Below are 24,204 nucleotides of genomic sequence, written 5' to 3' on the forward strand. Positions count from 1 at the left end.
GTTTTCTAAAGGTTTACAGATTCATGCTTTGCCACAAGATCTACAGACAAATTCTTTGACTTCATTGCTTGGTTTCTGCTTTCGTAGGAGACCTGATATGGGGAAGTGTTTCATTCCACACCGTGCTCATTCTGGTACCACTGGATCCAGACGCCAGATAAATCTAGACCCAATTTTAAATGTCAGATGTTTCGCCATTATTAGCTATTATGTAGATAATTTCTATGTTTTAAAAAAACTAACGTATATTATTAAAGTTCAAGTAAATTTCAATATGCTCGTTTTTTTAAGGATGTCCTTCTAGATTTTAATTATCAGAACAGTACTGCCACCTAATGTTCAAAATTGAATGTAAATGAAAACAAAGAAAACCCAAACGTGAATATTTTTAACTTAAGACACCTTGATGATTTATGAATAGTATTTAACATGCACATAACTCTTAAATGTTAAAAATTAAGAAATCAAAATATCCAAAGGCCATATAATTACACATGTTGCTTATTCTGATATTTGATAAATGCATCAGCCCGGGTAAACGGTGACTTTCAGTGTGCATCGGTCATCTCTGGATGAATACATCTAAAATGACAGTTCTAGTTTCCACATCACGTAAACGTGATCTATGGCGGACAGGAGTATCTACCACCCAGCACAAACACGCAGGATCTGCATCACGAAAGGTGGGAAAGGAAATCGTGTCCGTATCCGTCGGTGGAGTCACGTCCGGATGCGTCGAAGAGAGCGCGCTGCGGAGGAAACGGAAAAATAAATTTGAAAGAAATCAGTAAAAACACGCATTAATAATTCAGAGTCCATTTTAAGCTGCGCCTATCTAACAAAATCACAGAATCATTTTCTTAAATAGGACAACCGTCGCTGTAATCAGGCTTTCGTCGCGCATATTTATTCACAAGCACTGGCCATTACGGCTCTCCGATTGCCTCGTGCAGTACTTGTCCCAGCCAGCAGATGCCATAAACGGCAGGTCAACGACTGAATATACCTCAGTGGCAATCTGGATGAGTACCAGGGGAACTGTTTCTGTGTATTAGGCCACAGTAATGGTCCATAATGCTCATGATAAGAGAGTGCCTGGGTACCTGTTGGGGCTCAGAGGATGTAGGCGGGCTGCAGGAAGTCCTTGGGGACGATGCCCACGGTGCCGTTCAGTTCGCCGACCCACCAGCCGTGGATGTTGTACTCCTGAACACAAGAAGGGAGCAAACAATGAAATCTCCGAGGGCTTTCGGGCATAGAAAAACAAAAATAAATCCCAAGCGCAAATATCGATGATTTCTACACGATCTCGGAAGCCGTTTGCATGATTTGATCTCCAATTACGCTGCACGCGCGTGAGGTCGAGGAATATTAAAACAGGCCTTAAAAAACTGCAAAAACTACGAGGCTGAGATTGTTTTCCTTCTGCGTGAAGTCAATTACAAGCGAAGGACGAGCAAGAAACCACATCCCATCCAACAAACAGCCATTCACAATATTTTAATACACACTGGGGCTCATTAGCCTCGAGGGGTTTTCATTAAAAAACTGGGCAAAACGGTAAACAAGGCAATCAGGATAGTAAGAGTCTAAAATAAAACAGCTTTTTTTTAACTGCTCAAAAGCCATAAACACAGCTGGCCTCCTTTCACTAGACTAATTAAGTCGAGACGTTTTCCCTGGAAAGACTTGATGTGGCTTTTTGAAAGCAGCTTCTACATAAAATACAAAAAAAGAGTCAAATTTGAGTATTATCTATACAGAGAATAATAATAAATAATAATAACTAAATAATTAATAGATAAATCAAATACAATGCAGCAAATTAACATTTTAGGAAATATTTTCCTGCTATGAAAGACTTTTTCCACATTGATAGAAGAAAAAAGAAAAACATTAAATATTTAATCTAAGGATTTTTGATTTAAGTGGATTTGAGAAATTTAATAAGTAATCAATTGTAATAAAAGAAAAAAAACGGTTTAGTGAAAACATAAAATTTAAGTTGCAATCTGACCGATGTAAATATTTAAGATTTGTGTTTTAAGTCGTTACTTTTCAATTCAATTTGTCTTGATGCAACAAATTAATTTAAAGTATTTCCAATTGAAGGCAGGTGGGTATTAAATATTCAATAAAGATGTATTTGAAAATATCAAATAAATGAGATAATATAAGGGTCCACGAACAATCGATGTGGTTTACAGAAACTCCCTTGAGATTTATTGATCACCTTTGATCATCTGATCAAAGCAGCAGGACCTGAACCTGACCAGCCGGCCCGTCGTCTCTCTGCTCTCAGGTGGATTGAAAACTGGCTGCAGGAGATGAAACACGAACACGAGGACGTGTCAGTGTCGGTCAGTGAGCTTTCGACGGCTTTGCTTCCAGTCGCAGAAGCACAAACAGACTCTGACATGACGAAGCGCTCCGTGTCAGAGGTTTAGGCGATCTGCGGGACTTGACACCTCTCTCTGCAGCCAGAGGAATGAGGCCTGCAGCTAATGAGCGCTTCCTGGACAGCCAGGATGGATGAACCGTTCAGATGGTGACAAACTACGAGACTCGGGAGTCTTTAGAGCACAAACAGACGTAAGTAGATTGTCCACCCAGGCCTCATCGCTTTCCGCTCTGACCGGGGACGTCGGGGCGTGCTGTGCCGCCCTCACTGTGTCTCTGTTCCTAACGAAGGGAGAAAGTTTGGCTGAAAAGGGGCTTTTATGCTTCCCACAAGACTTAGAGAGGGGGAAAATCCGGAAAGCTGGCCGTGGTTCCTGTTGGAAAGGAGCGGGAGAGAGGGGAAACAGACGGACGGGGGTGGGGTGGAGGGATATCAGAGTGAGGGAGCAAAACCGTTCTGCTCTCCCTTGGGGGCGTCGCAGCACTATTCCACCAACCGTAGTGACAGAGAGTTTTATTTATCTCCGCCGCCCATCTGTGCAGCCGGTCTCAAATTCTCCCCGAGAAAGGTCTTTTGGATTATCAACGCCGCCATTTTAATACAACTGCCGCATCGCAGAGTGGGCGCCGATGGCGGCGGGAGTCTGTCAGGCGTGCCGAGTCCATCTTCCCCGTACTTGAAATGGGTTCATCCAGAGTACACCTGCTGTAATAGGGACATTCCAAAAAAGCTGCGGAGAGTGAATTACCCAAATGACTTAAAAACATTCTCCCCTTTCTCACGGCGTCCTTCTGCCGCCCGCGTCTGGGGTTATTTTGGATCTAGACACAAAACGAGCTGAAGAAGTTTGGGAGTGCTAACGTGAGACAGATTGGGGTGTCTGTCTGTGTTTTGGGGGGGGGAGTATTTGGCAGCATTGAGGGACAGGGAGCAGGAAGAGGCTGGGAGGGGTGGTGGGGTGGGGGGCGTCGAACAGCGCCGTGTCGTGGCGGCGGCCGCGCGTCGACTCGCTGACCTCCCGGTGACTCCTCCGCCGAGAGAGCTCGGAGTGAGCGTGGGCGGGGCCGGCAATGGAGAGTGGGTTGCTATGACAACACCTGCAGTGTACCGGCGCGATCGTTTATTTACCACTCAGGGGGCTGGCTAATGGCGGCATTCCTGATAGGCCCATCGCTCACGGCGCGCGAGCGGAGGGGCAGACTGACAGCTTCCCGAGTCGGGAGCAGGGAGAAGGTGAGCGGAGGTTTAGTCGGGCGAGGCAGGTGTCACGCCGCCATTATGCAGCAAAAAACAAAAACCTGCTCCTCTTCTGAAAATCCACATTTTTTTCCATTGAAAAAAAATGATCCCTAAACATCAGTCCTCTTTTCTTTCCCTCTTTTTTTTGTTTTATCTTTCTCTCGCTCTCGCACACACTAACCTTCTCCTGGTGGAAACACACCCACTCGCATGTAATCCCAAATGCATACAAACTAGGGGGAGTGCTAATAAGCCTGACACATGAGGCATCTCTGCTCGGCCACCAGCTGACTGAGGCAGGCCTTGGGCGTGATGGAGCGCAGGAAGTCTCTCATTGCCCTGCCGCTGAACCCGCCGCCTGCTTGTTACAATCTCTCCCTCCTTCCACATTTCCAGCCCCCTCCATCTTTTTCTCCTGTTCCCTCTCTCTCTCTTTTTTCCCATCTCTCCTGCAGCAGCCTTTCTGCCTCCATCCTCTCCTTGTTTGTTTTCAATCCCTTCTCCTCTATCGTCTTGGCGCACGCTAACCAGATGCACTGCAGGTCTCTGCAGCATCTAGAAGCCGCCTCACTGCTTGCACAGATACACTTCATAATGCCAGAAACTGGGGGACAGACTTTTCTCAGAATGGATTTGGAGCCACAAAACCCGCCCAAAAAATATTCATACCTCTTGAAATTTTCTAATTTTTTCAAAAGTGACGACGACAAAAGTCATCGCAGTTTGTGATTTTATATGGCAGGCCAAGTCTGTGCAGAGCATAATTAAAGTGGTTTGAAAATTATTTACGATTATAATTTTTTTTATTTTTTTTTACAAAATAAGTATACAAACTGTAGTATTTGTATTTTACCCCTTTGACTTTAATACCCTTGAATAAAATGCTAAGAACTAAAGAAAAGAGAACATCTAATTTAATCTCATCTTAAATCCAGGTGTTGTGTGAAGGAGATTTGTTAGAGAACAGGAGGAATATTCATTTATCGTGATAAATTTCTTATGATAATTTAGATTTATTGATGTCATAAAAAATGAAAGTTAATGTTTCAAATCCCCAAATCTGCCAGTATTGGGATTATTAGTTTTACTATTTTTTCCCCACTGTCTGTCCAATGAAAGCATCAATAAATAAATCTCAATATATTTAAAATTATGACTAAATGCAGTTCAGATGTTCAGTGTAATCATATTAATCACAGTTCTTCATGCAACCTTTTGGTGTCCTAAAGAAGCGTCTTACTTCACGAAGGGAAGTATTTGTGTTTTGGGGGCTATTACTAATGTGACACAGCTCCCTAAAAAAGAAGTAATAATTAGCTCTTATCGTTGGAATATATTCTGATAAAACCTTAATTTCCTATCGCTCATCCTTAGAGAACATCAGAAAACAAACAGAGGCAGGTTGGGAAGATGTGCAGAAGCTTTAAACAGGGTTAGGTCACAGAACAATATTCCAAGCTTCGAACATCTCAGAGCTCTGTTCAATTCGTCATCTTAACATCGAGGAGCTGCAGAACTAACAAGACATGTCTGTCCACGTGATTTATCAGAGCAGACAAGGCGAGCATTCATCAGGGAAGCAGCCAAAAGGTCCAAGGTAAATCTGCAGGGGCTTGAAAGCTCAGGTGGGAGCTTTGAATCTCAAACACTGAATCTCTAACAGGTGCAAACCACCTGTTAGAGGCTGCAAAAGCCTCCTGACTGGAGAGCAGGAAGACAATGAACATCCAGCCGGAGATAAATGTAGGACAGTTCAATCAAAGTACATTTATGAGTTAAGAGTGTGGAAAGACTTCACAGATGCTCTCCATCCAATCTGACCGAGCTGGTGCTTTCTCGCAAAGAAGAATGTTTAAATATTTCCGTCTCACGTGAAAAACAGACTGAAGTCTGTGCTTGTGAAGAAGCTTGAGGAGTGTCAGGATTTTTCTAAAGCGTTGTAAAAAGATGGAAGAAAGCCATTCCAAGGAGCTGATGCAGTGAAGAAAATCTAGTTAAAGGAAAAGACATGATTTTTTTTCAAATGTAAATAATTCCAGGTATGGAACAAGGGATAATGCAAAAAACGTGGATTGAACACACTCTGAAGTTTAAGTTTTCAGTGAAAATTTATGTAAACAAAAAAAATAAAATAAAATAAAATACAGATGATAGCCGCGCGTAGCCAGAGATGGGAATGGCTACTTAGTGTCCGTTTTTCCAAGTGGGCTTTTAATTAAATCAACGAATTGGCTCCAAATTGGAAACGTGACGGAGCGCGAGAACGCTTGAAAATATCTCAGGGACGATGAGATTTAATAAAAAGAAAAGCCTGCTTGCTCCGTTCTAACGCACGCCTGGGATTACAGATCGCTTCCTAACTTAATAGCAATTTAAAGTGGATTTGTGTATGCCACTGAGTGTCTGTAATGATGGCTGTTTATGCCGCCCCTCATTTATAATAATTAAGCGGAATGGATTGGGGGGTGGGCTGCTCGGACGCGGTTCGGGGCTATTGGCTTGGGCTGAATAATGACCTACTGTAGTTGACCGGGGGATGACCGCTGCCTCCTGCATGACCCCGGACCCCAGACGCGCCCCCTGCTACTTTGGGTGGTAAATAGGATGTCTTGCCTGTCTATAGTGACTCGGTGTCTATGGCCACAAAAGCAGCTTGGGGTCTTTAAATTGGTGTGTGACAGAGTTCACACTAAAGAAAAGAGAAACCCCCCACTCCCCCACAAACCCTCCTTCCACACTCTTTGTCTCTGTTGCTTGACTTTTCCCATCTGATTGTTTGCCTACTTTTCCTCTTTTAGAGCAGACAGGAAAACGAGTTGCTTATAAGACATTAAAAAAAAGCCCTCAAAGGAGACAGTTTCAAGCATTACAAGCAGAAGCTGTATTTTTTTTTTTCATATATACACATATATATATACACATGCATATATATAAATTTGCATCAGAATTGAAATCTTCTGAAGACTTTGGAATCATTACAGGTCTGCTTGAATTCACCACAAGGTGTCAGTGGTATCCACGTTCTCACACGCTCCGTCCAGCGGTACGTTTGTGTCAAATCAGAGGTGACGCTCTGCTTCGGGAGCTCGCGTCGGATTGGCCGAGCCCGCTGCCTTCGCTCGCTCTCTCCTGACTCTGCTCGGGAGGAGGAACGGGAGTGAGGGAAGCGAGAAGGGAGGATGAGAGGGGAGAGGTGGCAGCAACGCCTGCCAGAGTTTTAAGGACCCTGGACTGGGTTTGTGCCATAAATCTCTTCCCACTCCATCCTGCCGTTCCCCATGAGTGCCTGTGGGAATACAGGAATGTGACAGCTGACCTGTAGAGCTGTGGTCTTTTGATTAGGGATACATAAATTAGAGGGCAAGAATGCGGGACATACCTCCTGGTTCAGTGCGGGACCGGTCCGATGCACACGAGGTGGAGCAAAATTAAGAGCAAGAAACTGGAGGGAAATCTGGCTGCAGAGCAAATACAGGCCAGGATGGAGGAAGGGGTAGGCAATATGCTTCATACAGAAAAAAAAATCATAATCATGACTTTATCACTTCCTGCAGTAAAAATCCAGCTGTTCAACTGGGTTTCCTGTAAACTTTCCACTGGACAATTGCATATTTTTCTAGACTCAAATGCCTTCATTTCCAACAGCGCAACAGATTTACCTCCTTGAGTTTTACTGTCTTTATATTTCACATATTGTCAAATGTCAGCATTGACAGTGCAGAAAAAGGGCTATTTCATAAACTTTTTGGCATGAAAACCTCAGACTGGATTTCCTACAATAAATACAAATTCATTAAAACACAGTTTATGATCTCTGATGCCTTTATTTAAATTCACAATAAATAAAGCTTATTGAAAATAGCACTACTATAACAGGTGTTTTTTCTACATGCATCAAAATCAACGAATGTTATGGACACCATTAAAATAACAATGAAAATCCCTTTTTTTTTTGTAAATTTGAAATAACTATTTAATTATTTATTTTCTTTTTCATGTTAATTCCATTATATTGGAAGACCATGGTATGTTCACACATGGCTATCATGTTGTAAGAATCTCATTCTGGCCCAAGTCTAAACAGGCTTAGGCATTTTTGAGACTGGCGAAATCATTTCCAGCTTCATCTAAACTTACAGCACAGAAGATTAACGGGATCCAGATAGACGCAGTGACTGGCCAGGGACATGCTGGAGATTTAGACAAAATTCAGGTGTTTAAGAATGAATCCCTGCAGGAGCGACTGCTGAACTGCTCGTGCCGTCACAAGTGGAAATATGTAGAAATATTGTAGCAACATCTCAAGACATCAGACACAAACTCGAAGGTTGGACACCAACTTGGTCCAAATGCACAGTGACCTTGACCACACTGTCAAATTACAAGTAGGCTTTAGCACAACAAAGTCAATGTTTTGGACAAACTTTGACCTCAGTCCTACAGAAAACTTGGGGGAGAAGGGGGTGAACTGTGTGAACTTTGACTTAGTTATACATGTTCTACAAGGAGGAATGGTCAAATTCTCAGCAAACTGTTGCGAGGAGCTTCCAAACACTGGAAAAGTATACGTAAACTGACTTTGAAGAAAGCTTAAAGAAATATCTCTTAATATTCTGATAAATAATTTTGGCAATCCTACCTGCCAGTGAAGTTTGGTCTAATTTAATGTCAGAGTGAAATAGACATCCGCTTATGTGTCTTCTTATACTGTGTAATGTGTGTATAAAATTGGTTTCAATTATATATTCTGATTTTATGCTTAATACAAATTAAATTAATACACTTTCTTTGAGTGGAAATTGCTGGAGTTTATGATAGAAAATAAAGGCAACTCAAATAGTTGTCTGCACTCAATTTTCTTTTTTTTCTCTCCTCATCCATAGTTGGAAAAGGATCAAATCAAGCTGCATGTTTTTCAACACAGCATAGAAACTATGCATAACGAGGCATTTAGGACATGGATGTCCAAAATGCGGCCCGGGGGCCATCTGGACTTTAAATTAGGAATGATACACATCTGGTCCCCCAATTAGGGCAAAACTATTTCCAAGAAATTAAAATATTCTTACAATGAAAAATGTTGCATGCAACAAAAGTATTAATCTTTTAATTATCAAATATATATGTACATATAATAATAACCATGTTTTTTGCACTCTTAAATTTCTCAGTGAATAGGATCAGACTGTGTTGAACCAAAATCTGCTTTTATTGAATTTATGAAACTTGGTTAAATATGGAAAGCACTTTTTTAAAGAGAAAGCTACCCACATCCTGCTATTATTGCTGATAACAGAGTGCTGCCTAAAATAGTTTCTTTAACGGGTGCTTTTTAAAATATGTGTTCAGGTTTTTAGTACATTTTTAGGTCTGTGAATACTCTTGACTTTTTCCACAACGTTTTATTTGACCAGACGTTCGGACACCACTGATTTAAGCCAAAGAACATTTCTGGAGAGATTTTCATCTGTTTGGAACTTTGCCAGCTTGCCCATACTTATGATTTTAAGGACACAGCATCTGAGACACTTTAGCTAAATTTAAAAAATGTATTTGAACCTAAATGGGAAACAAGTACAGTCAAGAGGAGAGTACTAATACTCCATAAAATCTAGCATATGATTCTTAAGGAAAAGGCGAAAAATCAAATTGATGAGAATCTGAAAGAGCATAGATTAGCAACGGACATAATCCGTCTTTCCGTTTGTGGGGGAAACTCTAATATTTCATGCAGTGTTAACTGCATTTATAAAACCTACATTGACCAGGAAACGCATTAGGGAAAAAATGCAAGCTTTAAGAAAGTGAAATGCTGCAGAAAAAAAAATGAGATGGATTTTACGGTGTGTTGCCACCTCATGTATCAGCAGGCTGAACATCCCCATCGAGCTCTGCAGAAGGCGTGTTAGACATCATCGAAAGATTCACGCTACGAGATTAATTCCCTCGAACTAATGGGATTCGTATGAGTTGTGAGGTTCCTAATTTATTTACGTTGTCAGCGATGTGTGCGCACGCAGCAATACACGGGGGAGGGGGGAAAAAAACACAAATACAGTAAAAATGCCCCCACTTTACAGTAAGCGAGGGATCAATAATGATGGATGAGGGCCTTTTATACAATCGGCATGTCCTCCTCAGTTCACAGCCATATGACACCCCGCCCGTGGCTGCCCCACTCTGCACTTCAACAGTCAATCACATGCTAGCTTTAAAAATAACAGTTTGTTAGCACCATTGATTTAGCACTTAGAGCGTGTCCTTATTACCCTGTAATTATGGTCAGTGTTGACATAACAGCAGAGACAAGCAGGCCTCCCACCCTCCGAGAGAATTTATGGGCCCTGGTTTTATTGCGGCCATTTCGTGCGTCTGGGTCCCCCCCGGTTAAACGACAAGCTTGAGTTCTAGCCAAGGGCCCGTATTTTACTCACCGAGGTCAGGGATCCCAGGAATCCCTCCCCTATAAAGCCCCAACAACAGCGAGGGTCTGTGTGCAGAGGCGCGGGGAAGCCCTCCCCGAGGCCTCATTAAAACAAAACAGCCGATTACAAGCAATAATCCAAATAATACAATTCATGAGGGCAACGCGGCGCTATTAGAACGCAAAACGGGGACACGGGCTGAGTCGTGTTCTCGAGGAAAGCCAAGCATTCGGAAATCTCATCTAAATAATTTACAACCACACTTTAAATCTATTAGAAGACAGTCGGAGTGCTGCAGCTTGTAACCATGTTATGACTTTATCTTCCTGCTTGACAAAACAAGAGTGATCTGTGTCATTAAGATTAGGGGATAAAACAAACAGCCCTTGCTTCCAACTTGGACGTCGTAGCTTTCTTTTAAGCCCCTCGGTGACGCAGTAAAAGGATCTACATGGTGAAATATAATCCACGGAGCAGAGCTCAGGCGGTGTGGGGGGCGACTCCGTTCTGCAGAGCCAGCTCCCCTTTTGTTACCTTCAAGTTTTCCTGCTTTTGCCAGCATTATGTGAAAAATGAAGACAGGCGCTTTGACATTTTTCCCCCCCAAATCACCCAGAACACGCAGACAGAGGAGACCGGCTCCGCCGCATTCAGAGCACGACCGAGAAAAATGCTTTGCAAAAAGTTTTTACACCCTTTGAACTTTTCTACATTTTGGCAAGTTACAAGCACAGATATTAATGTTTTCCCACTGGCGTTTTATTTTATGGTGCAGACCACAGGTGTCAAACTCAAGGCCCGTGGGCCAAATCCGGTCCGCCATAGCTATTGGTGTGGCCCTCAAGACTCTAGAAAGCCATGTCGATTGAACTTATTATTTTAGCAGTCGAATTAAATCAGGTTTTATTTGTGCAGTTCCAAATTACATCAATGTGATGTTAATACTATTTATTATAAAATGTACTCATCGAATACTGATAAAGCTTTAATTTAACAGGTAGTCTTATCAAAACATTTCTGAGCTCCAAAATGAAAATTAGTTTGACTCTCCTGGTTAAGATCAGCACAAACTGTGAAGTGGAAGAAAAAAAAAAAGTGTCTTTTTTTTTTAACCAATAAAAGTCTGAAAAGTGTGGCATGAATTTGTATTCTGTCCCCTTTTCTGTGACAGCCATATGAAAGTCTTGTTTGCTGTTTGCTGCAATCCATGTAGGAAGCTCAGTAAACCGTGAAGAAGGTGCTCTGAAGCTCCATGTGTGGAGGAACACCAACATCCTGAACACATGATGCGAATGGCGTGACATGCCGGTAGCAGAACATCCTCCAGGGATATTTCTCTTCAGCAGAAGGTAAATACAGGACAATCTTCACCTTCTAGCAGGACAAAGAGCGTAAACATACAGCCAGAGAGAGACAGCGGTCCAAGTCCAAACCGAAATACAAACAAAAATCCGTCACAAGGCTCAAAGATTACTGTTCAAAGATGCTCTCCCTCCCGTCCGGCAGAGATTGATCTGTTTTGCAAAGAAGAATTTGACCAGTTTCAGTCTGCACATGTGGCACAGCTGGCAGAGACCAAAGACCTGCAGCTGTGATTGCAGAGAAAAGCTGTTCTGCAAAATGATGAGTCAGGAGCATGAATGCAAACACATACCAATCTGTAAAGGCTATGATTTGAAGCTTGTTTACTAATTTAGTGATTTCTGAAGGTAATGTGATGCACCGGTGTGTTAAAAGTTTAGATGGTTGGATCACCACCAACTCCAAAATGTGGTAAGCAATATATCATTTTCCCTTTCCATCCAAAAGCTCTATTTGACAAAATATGAAAATGTTTGAGGGGGATATTTACTTCCCTCTCCTGTAAAGGGAGCTTTTGCTTTATGTGTCTTTATCAGGAACAAATATAAAATATGTTCCTCTCTTATTCCACTGTAAAAACTAACAATTACATAATTGTACACAAATAAGCCTCTTCCTTCATCTTGCCTCCCCTCCTCATATAATTTGGCCTAAACACAGAGCATGATGATTCAATTTGAAGTCGACCAATCGCAACAGTCTGGGAACAAGTCCCACTCCACAGAAGAGGAAGAGAAGTGCCCAAATTACAAGTCATTGATTTCCAGTAGGATGTCTTTTCACTGGTAGATACTCTGCATGTAGCTGCGCGGTGGCTATAAAACACGAGGAAACAGATTGGGGAGAAAAGAGCTGAGATGCAGGATGGCTTTCACCTGCAGTTTACATCAAACGGAAAGGAAGAGCCTCGCATGGCTGCCTGCTCAATTAACCCCTGCGATAGAGGCTCCATAATGAACAACAGCACCATTACGCAGCATCCGAATGGCACTTCACCCCGGCGGCCCGGGAATAGACAATGCAGCTGTCGGTGCTTCTGTGCTGCGGCGAGATGCGAGCTCTCGCTAACGGGAGGGAATTTAGATGTTGGGGATATCAGCATGTTCGCGAGGCGATCACCAGAGCTGATGTTGTTTAACCCTTAAATAATTACACTTTTTTTTTTTTCCTTTATCAGCATCTCATTTGGGACGGCTGATCAACAAGTCAGAGGGAGCACTCTGGGAATTTTCTTTCATTAGAAATAAAGAGCGGCTGCCATCAAGCTCACAACAACAAATTAGAAGAAAATCCAGAAATCAGAGGGAAGCTGAAGCAACCTCTTCCACCCACCTTGCTAACGATGTAGATGAGATCCCCTCTTTTAAAGTCCAGCTCATCTGTCTCGTCGGCCTGGCAGTCCCACAAACCCTGGTAGTAGTTAGCGTATTCTGAAGATGAGGCTGGAAGGAAACACGGAGCACGAATTCACTCAAATGAGGCAAAAAGCTTTAACCTCTGGGAAACGGCTGCTTTCTGTTAGCGATTTGGAAACCTTAAAATTGTAATTCTCACCTGACTGGTTGTTCTTCTCAGCAGTCTCTTCCACTTGTTCTTGCAGATCGTCCTCTAAAGAAACAAAATACAGTGATTACTGTATGACTAATAGTAAACAATTTACATATATAAAGAAGAAACAACAAATTTCATTGGCTTATTCCCAAATTTATAGAAAAGTATGCTTGCATAGTTTTTAATAGACCAAACAGGAACATTTATCAATAAATGACATCTAAAAATTTATTTTGCTTCATTTAGATAAATGTACCAATAAATCAGGTCAGAGATTGGAATCAGTCCATTTCCTCTGATCGGTAATCTGCAGGTCAAATGATGAAACATCAGAATTATTTTCACCATTTATTACATCGAAACAAAAATCACCCATGATTTTCAGCCTTTAAAAAACTGAATCAACTGCAGCTGCACCTTGGAGTTTTGTAATAAATCAAGTACAGGTAAGGAAATATGCTACGACATGTTATTGGGAATAATCTAACTCTTTTTCAGCCTCATAAACGTCTCTTTCCATCAATGTTTCTGCTGCAAGAGGAGAGTCAGAGCTCAGAAAAGAAATCCTGTATCAGCCAGGAAATGTCTGATCAATGCATCCGTCTGTATTCTGTGTTTTATTTATTGATTATTTGATTGTCCCCAATCATTTTTATGCCACTAAATGGAGTATTAGACTCTAATGGTGGTGTAATAATTGAATAAAGAACCTACTGGCTTCACTTTATTGCAACATGCATATATATATATAGAACTGCTGGGCAAAAATAAGAAAATATTTGTCTTGTGCATCTTTTAGAAAGGATCACAACAAGAGTGACAGATGGAAAACTCTAAAATACAATAAAACCAAAAGCTGGAAACATAAACAGGATAACTGCATATATTATTCTGCAATGATAATTATGACTATACATATAATTGATCATTCTGATGAGGACAAATAAAAATCACAGAAGGAAAAAAAAATGCTGGTAAAAATGAAATCCTTAGCAAATCTATAATGGATCTTTTCCCTCGTCTAGGATCAGAACTGCACAGAAACGCCAAAGAAGCAGCAGGAGCGGTCTTGAAGTCCCGCAGAGGCGGAGGTTTCTGTGCCTGCGGGGCGTGGCACCCGCCGGTCTGCTCTGTGACACAGTGATCCGCCTGCCGCCGACTCCCACATCCATCGTACACAGAAGAGGGCTGACAGCAATGCCACAACGCAGCAACACTATCCACCTTCCAGCACGACCAGCAACTCTCCGTTCCAGGAAGAGAAGCAGAGATCAAACACATACACACACACACACACATAAATATTTCTGGATGCGAGTTCAGTTTGTGTCTCTGGATGCAGAAAGTCACCATCTTCTTTTTCCACCCCGAGGAGTCGTTTTAATTTGGTTTGCTTTGCTTCTAAACATTTGTTCAGCGGTCCTCGAGTGGCAGAGAGAGGGGCGTCACACGGCGGAGCAGCCGCTGCTACGGCCTGATGCTTTTCCACATTAAAGTGATTTAATTTTCCAGTCAATAAAATCAGTCATCAGAACCTGAAGCCTGCAATCTGCCTAAAGCATGCAATTTTGCAGAATTCTCGATGTTTAACTTCAACAAGCTTTCAGGAAAAAACACAAGTGACGACACTTGCTTTGTAAATTTATGCGCTGGTGCTGTTGTCTTTTGATTTAGCAAAGAAATATATCTATTACCATCAGATCTGCTCATCTGCAGCCCTGATTAGTGGAGATTTTAATAATTTACCGGCCTATAATCACTGTGTAAAAGCTGTTGGTGAGCACAGAGCGGAGCAGAGTGATTGATAAGCTTTGGGGGTGAGAAAGTGAACGAAAGAGCTCGTCATTCGATATGCCATCTGTGGTCAGGGTCTCTACCTCTTCCCAGATGGCTTTGAACGGCGGCGTGACAGTCTGAAGACTGATTTCCCTTTCACCAGCGATTTTGGCAAAGGTAATGTACTCACTGAGTGAAACAGAATCTTGATGTATCTTATTTAATAGGAACAGTGATGGACGACTACGCTGAGAAGATCAGATCGCCTCTTTTGTCCTTCTTGGGATCTTGCGGCCCGGTCTCAGAACGAAGCCGAACACTGACTTTTTTTCCGGGCTCTCGTCACTCGAAATCCAACTTCTGCAAACAATGAGGCATTGAGGACTATTTTAAAGCCTCTGAGACGCCGCCTTTTCCTTCCTTTCTGCTAAACTACTGTTGCTAGGCAATTTTAGCCCCCAAAACTCTGCTTAGCGGGTTGAACTGGAGGCTATTTGTTGCCAGGCAACATTTGCTAATTGGACGCTCTATGACGGAGCATTTCCAAACTACTATGAGATAAGGAGGAAGAGGATCTCGCATCTACCGCTGTCCTGAGCAGCCCTGCAGCAGCGGCACGGCTGAGCTTATTAGTGTTGATTTTAAATGAGAGATCAGTCCGGGTGGCAATAAGAAAACACCTGAGGCACCTCGCTGCTTTCTAAAAAATGGATGTTGGTCAATTTCCAATTACATGGAACATAAATAAGCAACAGCAGCATGAACTGTGATGCAGGTCTAAACCGGATCTAACAGATTGCTTTTGGGTATAAATATGTCCTAACATATGCTGTTCTCATATCACTGATGATAGTAAATTCAGTCACACAACCACAGACTGCTGTTTCAACAATCTTATAATGCGCACTATTAAATAGGCAATTACAAATCGCACACTGAACAACAGCTTTTTAATACAACTGAAGAATGTGTGGTAATAGTTCAGAAATGAACAGTTAATTGAAAGGTAGCTCACTTATTATGTTTAGTTTGAGTTTTTTAAGTCGAACATGACAAAAATAAAGTTACAGCAGAGAGCCAGAGGTGCATTTCCTTCTTCACAACTGAATAATTACACTAGACATTTTCTTTTTTCACCTAGTGTTAATATTTTCTAGCTGCAGATCATGAGGGTGGATAACCTCCACAAGCTGGGTGTTAACTGTACCATAATTCACACCAGCTACTCCAGAAGACTGAGTCTCTCTGGTGAATCTTTCAACTCTTCCCATTTTGCTATACAGCTAAAATAAGGTACAATTGCATTTCCTTTCTCCAGTATTTTCTTCTTGCTTCAATACATAAACTAAAATGCCAATTGCTTTTCTTTCAGTACAAAGCTGGGGGAAAAAACTTTAAATGTTGGTGAAAACTACGGCGAACAAAATTACCAGAGCTACAGCTCTGCAAGCAAGTCTGCAGCAAGTCCCACAGTTGCCATCCTGGATCTGATTTCTGCCTAACATAGTCAAAAGTATTTGTCTCGTATACAAGTTAACTCTGATTGACTTCCCATTCTTAGTCCATAACTTTAATGTGACATAACTACAACAGCTTTAAATCTTCTGGGATGCTGATGGGAATTTCTGACCTTTCTTTGAAAAGCACATTTGTGAGGTCAGACACCGATGTTGGACAATAAGGAATGGCATCCAGTCTGTGCTTTAATTTATCCGAAAGGTGTTCTTTCAGGTTAGAGTCAGGACTGTGTGTAAACCAATCAAGCTCTTCCACAACAAACTGGCTTATGCATGGTTCATGTTTATAAAAAATGTCCTTGTTTGTTGAAACTTTAAACTCTTCCTTTCATTCAAACGGACAAAACTCTTGAAAAACAGTCCCCACAGCAAAATCCAGTGTAAGAATCATTCTTCTCACAGCTGGAAAAAAACAAATGTGCCACTCCAGAAAACATATTCACTGCTCTAAAGTGAAGTAGTAGGTGCTTAACACCACAGCATCCAATACCTTGTGTTGCTCTGGCAACGTAAGGTTTGGATGCAGCTGGTCGCCCATGGAAACCCATTCTATAAAGCCCTCAATGCACTGTTCTTGAAGGTCACATGATATTTGAATTCATTTAGTTAGGCGGTGGCATACCTGGCAGTTCCTCATAGATGTCGTCTTCATCCTCCTCAGGTTCATGCTTCTCTTGTCTTCTTATTTGCTTGCTGACCTGCGAAACCTGGGCCACGGATGGCGGCAGCGGGGCACTGAGGCCCTCAATGTCATCGTACTCGTCCTCATACTCATCGTCGTCGACGGGGATGACACTGGAGCTGAGATCTATGAGGAAAAGAGAAACACTGTAAAACCCAGCAGATTTCATTTGATAGAGAAAAGAGACCTTTTTTCTGCTGCTGCTAAAAAAAAATGTTTTGCAATAAAAAAAATGGAGGTGTACGATCGGCCGAAACATAAGTACACAAACTCTTAATATAGTGCACACGTCTGCGCTTCTGTTGCGAGAAACAGTGAGTGTAGACCAGGTGTAACAAACAGCAGCCAGTAAGATTTCATCACAGCGACGGTACATTTTCTGCATTCATCATAAAATCGATTGTAACTCGTAATGGTCTTAGCCAAACATATTTATCAGATTTGGTTTTGTTCTACAGACTCCTCAGGTCTTCTCTTGGTACTTAAAGTCAGAACCAAAATATTTAGTGAGGAGTCTGTTTTGGTTTGCAGTAATGAGGTGAAAGCCTGAGACGCTGAGAGTTTGGATGTTTTTGAAGATGCAAAACAAAGATGCAGTGAAGTTTACAGCCAACTATTATCTCAGTTCATTTTATTCCAATTTCAGCGTTTAGCAACTTTTATAATAGCCATTTGCAGTCTGTCTTATTATTTTAGCACTATTGAAGTGATAATTATGAATGTCTTTGATCATGTTATTTATCATTTCATTGTCACATGTTGTGTTACATATTTTTATCTTAACTGTCTAAGTTGCTGTAAATTCTGTTTTTATAAGTTTAATTTTATTTATTTGTTTATCACATTTCTCTCTTTTAGTTCTTCACCTATATGTATCATTATTAAATATTTTGTCTGTGTACATGGCTTAATCAATTAAATGTGCGTCTCTAGTCATTTTAACATCAAACATCTGATTATATATAAAGTATGTTAAAATGATAGTTGGAAAATTTGAAGCAATTAAACTGGCATTTAAGGGGTTAAATCCTTAAAATTGTTGGTAGTTTTGAGAAATTCTGGGATTTATTAAACATATTTAGTAAAAAAAAAAAGTAAAAAAAAAAAAGACAGAAATAACACTCATGTACGACTATTTAAAAGCAGTTTTTGTTACATTTTGCAGGGAGCTCAAGAAAAGAACCAGAAAATTCTCAATGGTTGCTTTTGCCCTCATTACCAATCTTTGCTGTTTCACTTTAAAGGTTTCCAATTATAAAAAAAAACATAAAAATCCAAGTATATTTTGACAATCATGGCCTGCTGGTGTGTTTTTACATTTGTTTTAACCATAAACAACCGTCTTTATACGTTGCACCCGGACTAGACTGTGAAGCAGAACCATGCTTGGAGGACGTAAGACAAACTGCAGAGTGTCTGTTACTTCCCGCACGCAGAAGGCCGGCCCGAGCCCATTTTAGAGAGCCGGAGACGCGATGGGCTCGCTCAGATGGAGGAGCTGTCTCATTGCGAGCGACTGGCCGCTGCAACACAGGGTATCAGGTCCTCCGCCATCCAGCAGCAACCAAGCAGAAATCAATGTCACTGGAGGATAACCAGAACATCTACCAATCAATTTCCTGTAAGCTGGAATTCGGTAGGAGGGTAGCGGGAGGCGCAGTTGAACGGGGTGGAGGAAAACTAGAGGGACACAAGGATGCACATCACCTTGTGGGTCGACAAGTGGAAGGAGAGGATTCAGGACTTATGTGTCTGGTTGTGTAGTTGGTGACAAATCGGCTGTTTTCCAGAAAGAGATGATAAAGAGCTCCCACGCACTTCTGACCTTTTTGCGCCAAGGGAAACACAATAACAACTCAGATGGAGGGGGGGGAAATGTTAGATTTATACTTCTTCAAATGTATTTTCTTATCAACCTTTTAAAACGTCAGCTAAAATAAATTTTATTCCATTGTCGTTATTATTATTATTGCATTTTCCTTATGTTGTGAGGCTTTTCAACCTGTAAAAAGTTGTAGAAAAAAACCAAAACGGAGACGAGACGTCACGTTACAAAGCTCCAGGAAAGAGAGACACAAAGAGATGATGTCTTACCCTTCAGGACAAAATTTATTTGGTCCACCCATTCGCGGGCTTCTTGAGGGCTGCTGGCAGTGAACTGCAAAGAGAGCAATTTAAATTTTAAAACAGCCTTTAAAATCATATCCAAACTCTGCAGTAATCATCTGGATATGTTCGTAAATATTACATTAATATGACATTTTAAACAAACGTGTGACAAAAAGATTTGGACACAATTTATTGACATTAAAGTGCTTAGGAATTTTGTAAAATATTTAAAAATTGAGTAATAATAAGCATAAGTGAAATGAAAGCTAAATTTGAAGGGGAAAAAATTATTTTCTCTCAAGAATCTCTGTTAAATAATTAATTGTTAGGTACAAAAGATGTAATCATTTGTAAAATAATAAATGGACATTTTTTAATTGAAATATTTCCTAAATAAAGCTATTATTTGCAAATAATAGATATTTAGAGCAAAAGTTTTATGTATTTAGAAATTTGAAATAAAGTCAAAATTTTACAGGTCAAGCATTTTTATTGACAGTAATTAGAAGAAAATATCTTCTAATTACAGTTAAAAATGCAAATATTATGTCATGCTTTTATTGATATCTGAGGTCTATTCAGACTTTCCAAACAAACAGCAGACAACAAAAGCTCTTCTGCAGAAAAAAAAGGAAACTTCATCTGCCACTTCTGTCTCGTGGCGATAAATAATGTAAAAAAAAAAAATGACATTCTTATTAGCTTCCTCCAGCTGTTTTCATATAATGACTCTGCAGATATGAGTATAATTATCTGCAGGAGCTGCAATGACATGACTAACTGTCGGCGCCGAAAACGAAACAGCTCTACGGTGAATAATATGAACCGACCTGGAAGGCCCGTCGACCGGGAGCCGTGAACTCGAAGCAGGCGGTTTTTTTGGAGTCTTTTCTCAGGCTGCTCGACAGCTGCACGCTATAGTCACTGATATAAAATGAGCCTTTCTGCTGTTTATCTGTCGGGAGGCGGAACACATGGTAGGCTGTTATCTGATTCACTTTGTGCGGCTGTAATGTTTCCTGCAGCGACCGACGAACCTTTTTCGCTCCCAAAGTAGTAAAACACGGAGTGGTTCAGGACGCACCATCTCTTCTGCCACTCTGAGCCGAAGAAGCTGTGATCTGAAGAGAGAAAGTATTCATAAGCAAACGTGAGTGATTCGAATATAACTAGCAGGATGTGGGTGAGGCTCTGTGATACCTTTTCGTTTCTTCTCCAGGAAGCCCTGTTTCAAGTTGTTGGTAAGTTCCTGCGCTCCAATTGGGGGGATGTCACCTAAATCTGCTAAGAAAAGCAAAAATAATGATCTAAAAAAAGTACTCAAATTAAGTCCTAGTATATTTTATCAGATCAGAACATTTTTAATTATTTTACGTTACAACTTTCAGTCAACTAATTCGATCGTCAATAAATGTCATTTCTGACGCCAAATAAGCTGCACTTAAACCTCCTTTACTCCTAAGGAAACACACGAACGCTCATCAGTTTCTAAATTCCCCAACCATGAGGATCAAATACATCCCCCGCAAGGCTTCAGGAAACTTGGATCAATACATTTACAGTGCTACTGAGCACTGCAGTCCATTCATCTGCTCACATAACAGTTTAATGAGAGCAACCTTCCTGTGGGGATCCAACAACTCCTCGCTCTGCAAACATGATAGGACAGTAGTGAAGCTTCAAAAGTCCCAAGTTAATTAGCGTAATATGTTAGTAATGAATACAGCACTGTGAGATTTTGTTGGTCCTTCGGCAGGATGTTTGAGTTTTACGTGAGAGGAGGAGTGGGAATTATTTCAATAAGTGCAAAAAAAACCCCTAAAAGATTACTCTTCCAACGCACTTTTCATGTAATGTTTGTCTTGATTACAAACACTTTTTTATTAGGTTTTTAATTCTTTAAACACATGTAACAGTATGTCACGCATCATTTAGATCAATTAACCTGTTTTACCTTTTTCCAAATTCAGTTTAAGAATTTCACATTTTTCACAAGATTTGTTCACAACTAAATGCGAAAAAAAAATAGGTTTTATCTTAATGACATTAATGAATCAAATGTCAAAATTTCAACAAAGCAATAACCAATAACAGAGTGGGATGCATTTATTATGAAAGCTAAGAGGGTTAGGAACAGTTTAGTGCAAATTTATGAAGTTGATGATTAGAAAAGGATGGTGTTTTTTTTTCGTTTGTTTTCCCAGGATCGCCTTCATTTTACAGATTTCACATTATGTTCCACATTTTAGATATATCAGAAACTGTCTCATTTTATTTTCTAAATGAATATAGCTACAAAATATCTTCTGTAAACACGTGTATCGGTTCTGCTGTGGATCTTTGTTGAGGGAGAAATCTGCAGAATCAGCAGTGTAATGTTAGCTCTCTGTTTTGATATGACTTGTTCATAATTCAGCTTTGAAAATATTTTCTTAACATTCTTTTCTTTTTTAATTGCTGCTGAGAATTATTCCAAATGATTGTTGGTCAGAAGTCGAGATGAGCATTGTCTAAACAGACAGGAAGTCGAAGAGACTAACAGTCTCTTTAAATGTAAACAAAAATATACAATTAAAATGTACAGTGGCGTGGGACGTATGAAATCATAAGCATTTACAGAAAACTACTAAAATCCAATTTCACAATACTGTCCATATTTTAAAAATACACCAGATGCCCAACTCTTTGTGGATTTTTCTGTGGAACGTAATTTTAATTATTTGCCTTCCATTCCCTGATTTGTTTTTGGAGGGCATATCTTAAAATATTCAAAAGAAAATGCAGCTTGGGAAGCTGAAATACATGGGTGCAGCCCTACTGGACGTGCTACTGTCTGGCATTCGTAAAGCAGCCAATCCAAGAGCAGCATTCATTTTCCCTGCTACTGATTGGCTGTTCCCCCAAGCAGAGATAAGTAAGATGTTGGATTCTGCAGTAGTGCTAAGATGGTTTCCGTTGTGCGTATTCATAAATATTAGAGTATATTTGGTGTTTACACACTTAAAACAGGCAGCTATAAGTGTTTTTTAAAAGGAGGTTTTAAGTATTTGTTGATTTAGCAGGAAGTTGAGGTCCTAATCCCCATGGTTATGGGGGTCTCTACTACGATTTGAATATTTTGTTCATGGTATAATGATAAAGTTGTAAATTAGGAATGTGCTGGAATGTAGTAAAACTAATATAGTTTTAATGTATGAAAGTATTTATTTAAAAAAAATTGTAAAACAAAATGTATAACATGATATAGATGCTATTTATTTATTTGTTTTATTAGAGCAACAACCATTCCTACCACTTCTAAAATAACACAGATATATTGATTCTTACACACATTCTCTGTGAATTACATTTTTATGCACAGATTGAAGCAAAACTACAGATTACCGGTAATAAGTTGAACATGTAACAAATGAGGGAGGAGCAGATTTTGCTACTCTGCTTCAAACAGCCATAGAAACTCTGGTCTCTTCAGCACTTTTTTTTCATCACTTCTAGAAGACTTTAAAGTCCTTTGGTCCTTGTGGTTGAAACGGTAACTTTTTCCATCTTGATACCAGTAACTGGATGATCCCTTATCTTAATGCCGGGTCCATTTTCTGGCCGCCGAGAGGAACTTGACTCCTGGGCGGCATAAAAGCCATCTTCCATGATTTTCTGTGAGCCGTCAAACCCGAGTTTCCTCTGAATATATTAGTCAACATGGAGGGAAACACACGGGAACAGCAAGAGGTGCCTTTTTAAGTCTTGAAACAGAGGCACATTTTAAACTCCATTTACATAAGTCAGCATGACACCTCTATTCAGGTCAGGGATGACAAGGGGAATGCCGGCGTCCCCCTCTCCCCGCTCAGAAAAAGGTCTGCTTAACTGCTGCGAAAAACCAAACATGTCATCCCACAACCGGCTGATCTGGTTTAAACAAAGAGCACCCCCCCCCCCAACTTCAGACTCACAGGAACTCCCCAATGAGTCTCATTCATAAAAAAAAAATAAAAATCAACCACAAAAGCAAAACGGCGCAGAATTTTTATTTTTTTTCCCCCTTATCTGCATCCCAATCCTCAATGTAGTTTTTCATCTGCATAACTTTAAATATGACAGCAAGCTGAGATCCAACACTCCAGCACTGCTCAGGTTTGTGGTCCTGACGGATGAGCGGGTCATTCCAGAACAGCGCTCCCAGCACTAACACTCCTACACATCATCCGCCCGCCTCTGCCGATGGACTGACCGCTGACACTATAAATACAGAGGTGCTAAGGACTGTTTTGTCAAAGAGAACTTGATTCTGTACATCATAACAAACAGCGATCATTACGCTCCTCCACCTCATTTATCCGCCGGCAGTCTGTCTTTTTTCTTTCCTTCCCCCTTCGGCCTTACTTCCCCGTTGCGACTCTCCCCTAATCCCCTCATCCGTCTGCTTCCCTCGCTCTTCATTTATCTCAAAGGTCGAGCTCAGGTAATGGATGAGGAGCTAAAAAAAAAAAAATCAAAAAAATCAACAGAGGATCGCTCCGATCTGCCAGAGTCAATAAACATTACACATTCATGCGTGCTTAGCGCTTTATCGCCAGGTGACCCGACCTCACTGGATTCTCCTTTGTGTGAAACTTGAAGCGAATGCGCGCAAACACACATGCATGCACACCCCCACACACACACACACGCACACGCACACACACAGACACATTAGTTCTCCGTTCCTCCACACGGTAGCAGCAAGAGATAAAAACATCCCGCTGGTTAGTGTTTGAACCCACCCGGAAGAGGAAAAACAACCTGAGTGGAACCCATAAGAATCCCCCCACCAGCACCTCCACTGGAGCAAACGCAACTTTAAGTGGGTGTTTAGAGCCACTGTTATTCGAAAATGTGCAATTTAGAGCATTAAACACCCCCCAAAAACTATCATGGTGTTTGAGTTTGGAGTTTGAGTACGGCCACAGAGAGACACATTAATGCATCTAATTAAGGCCTCATCAGAACTGCAGACAGACGGCACTCTTTCATAAAAATCATAAATTGGGTTATCAATTATTCAGAGCAATGCCACGGCTTCATTTTCAGCCCTTTTGCGTTTTAATTAGCACCATCTACAGCTTTGGTATTGACATTAATTTGATGGCAATTTATTGATAT

General features: G+C 40.8%; 1 protein-coding gene and 1 long non-coding RNA gene across 5 annotated transcripts in view; one reads left to right on the plus strand and one right to left on the minus strand.

The window, feature by feature from the left end:
• Positions 1-278: 278 nt before the first annotated feature.
• Positions 279-24,204, minus strand: part of skap1 (src kinase associated phosphoprotein 1) — a 41,444-nt gene continuing 17,518 nt past the window's right edge. The window contains exons 5-13 of one of the 4 annotated variants that reach the window (XM_008437435.3): positions 20,263-20,346; positions 20,100-20,183; positions 19,893-20,017; positions 19,048-19,111; positions 16,894-17,079; positions 12,982-13,035; positions 12,760-12,869; positions 1,104-1,206; positions 279-749 (exon numbers count right to left, since the gene is read on the minus strand). In XM_008437435.3, the coding sequence (XP_008435657.1) occupies positions 1,114-1,206; positions 12,760-12,869; positions 12,982-13,035; positions 16,894-17,079; positions 19,048-19,111; positions 19,893-20,017; positions 20,100-20,183; positions 20,263-20,346 (800 nt within the window). In that variant the 3' untranslated portion in view covers positions 279-749; positions 1,104-1,113. The other 3 variants (XM_008437436.3, XR_014085135.1, XM_017310845.2) reach the window with 3 other exon arrangements.
• On the plus strand, positions 2,041-14,091 carry LOC108167277 (uncharacterized). The gene is made up of 3 exons (XR_001777636.2): positions 2,041-2,592; positions 11,279-11,414; positions 14,004-14,091. It is a non-coding gene; the product is annotated as an uncharacterized LOC108167277 (long non-coding RNA).

This window comes from Poecilia reticulata, chromosome 19, assembly GCF_904066995.2.
Source record: "Poecilia reticulata chromosome 19, P_reticulata-male-v2, whole genome shotgun sequence".
NCBI classification, from domain to species: Eukaryota; Metazoa; Chordata; class Actinopteri; order Cyprinodontiformes; family Poeciliidae; genus Poecilia; species Poecilia reticulata.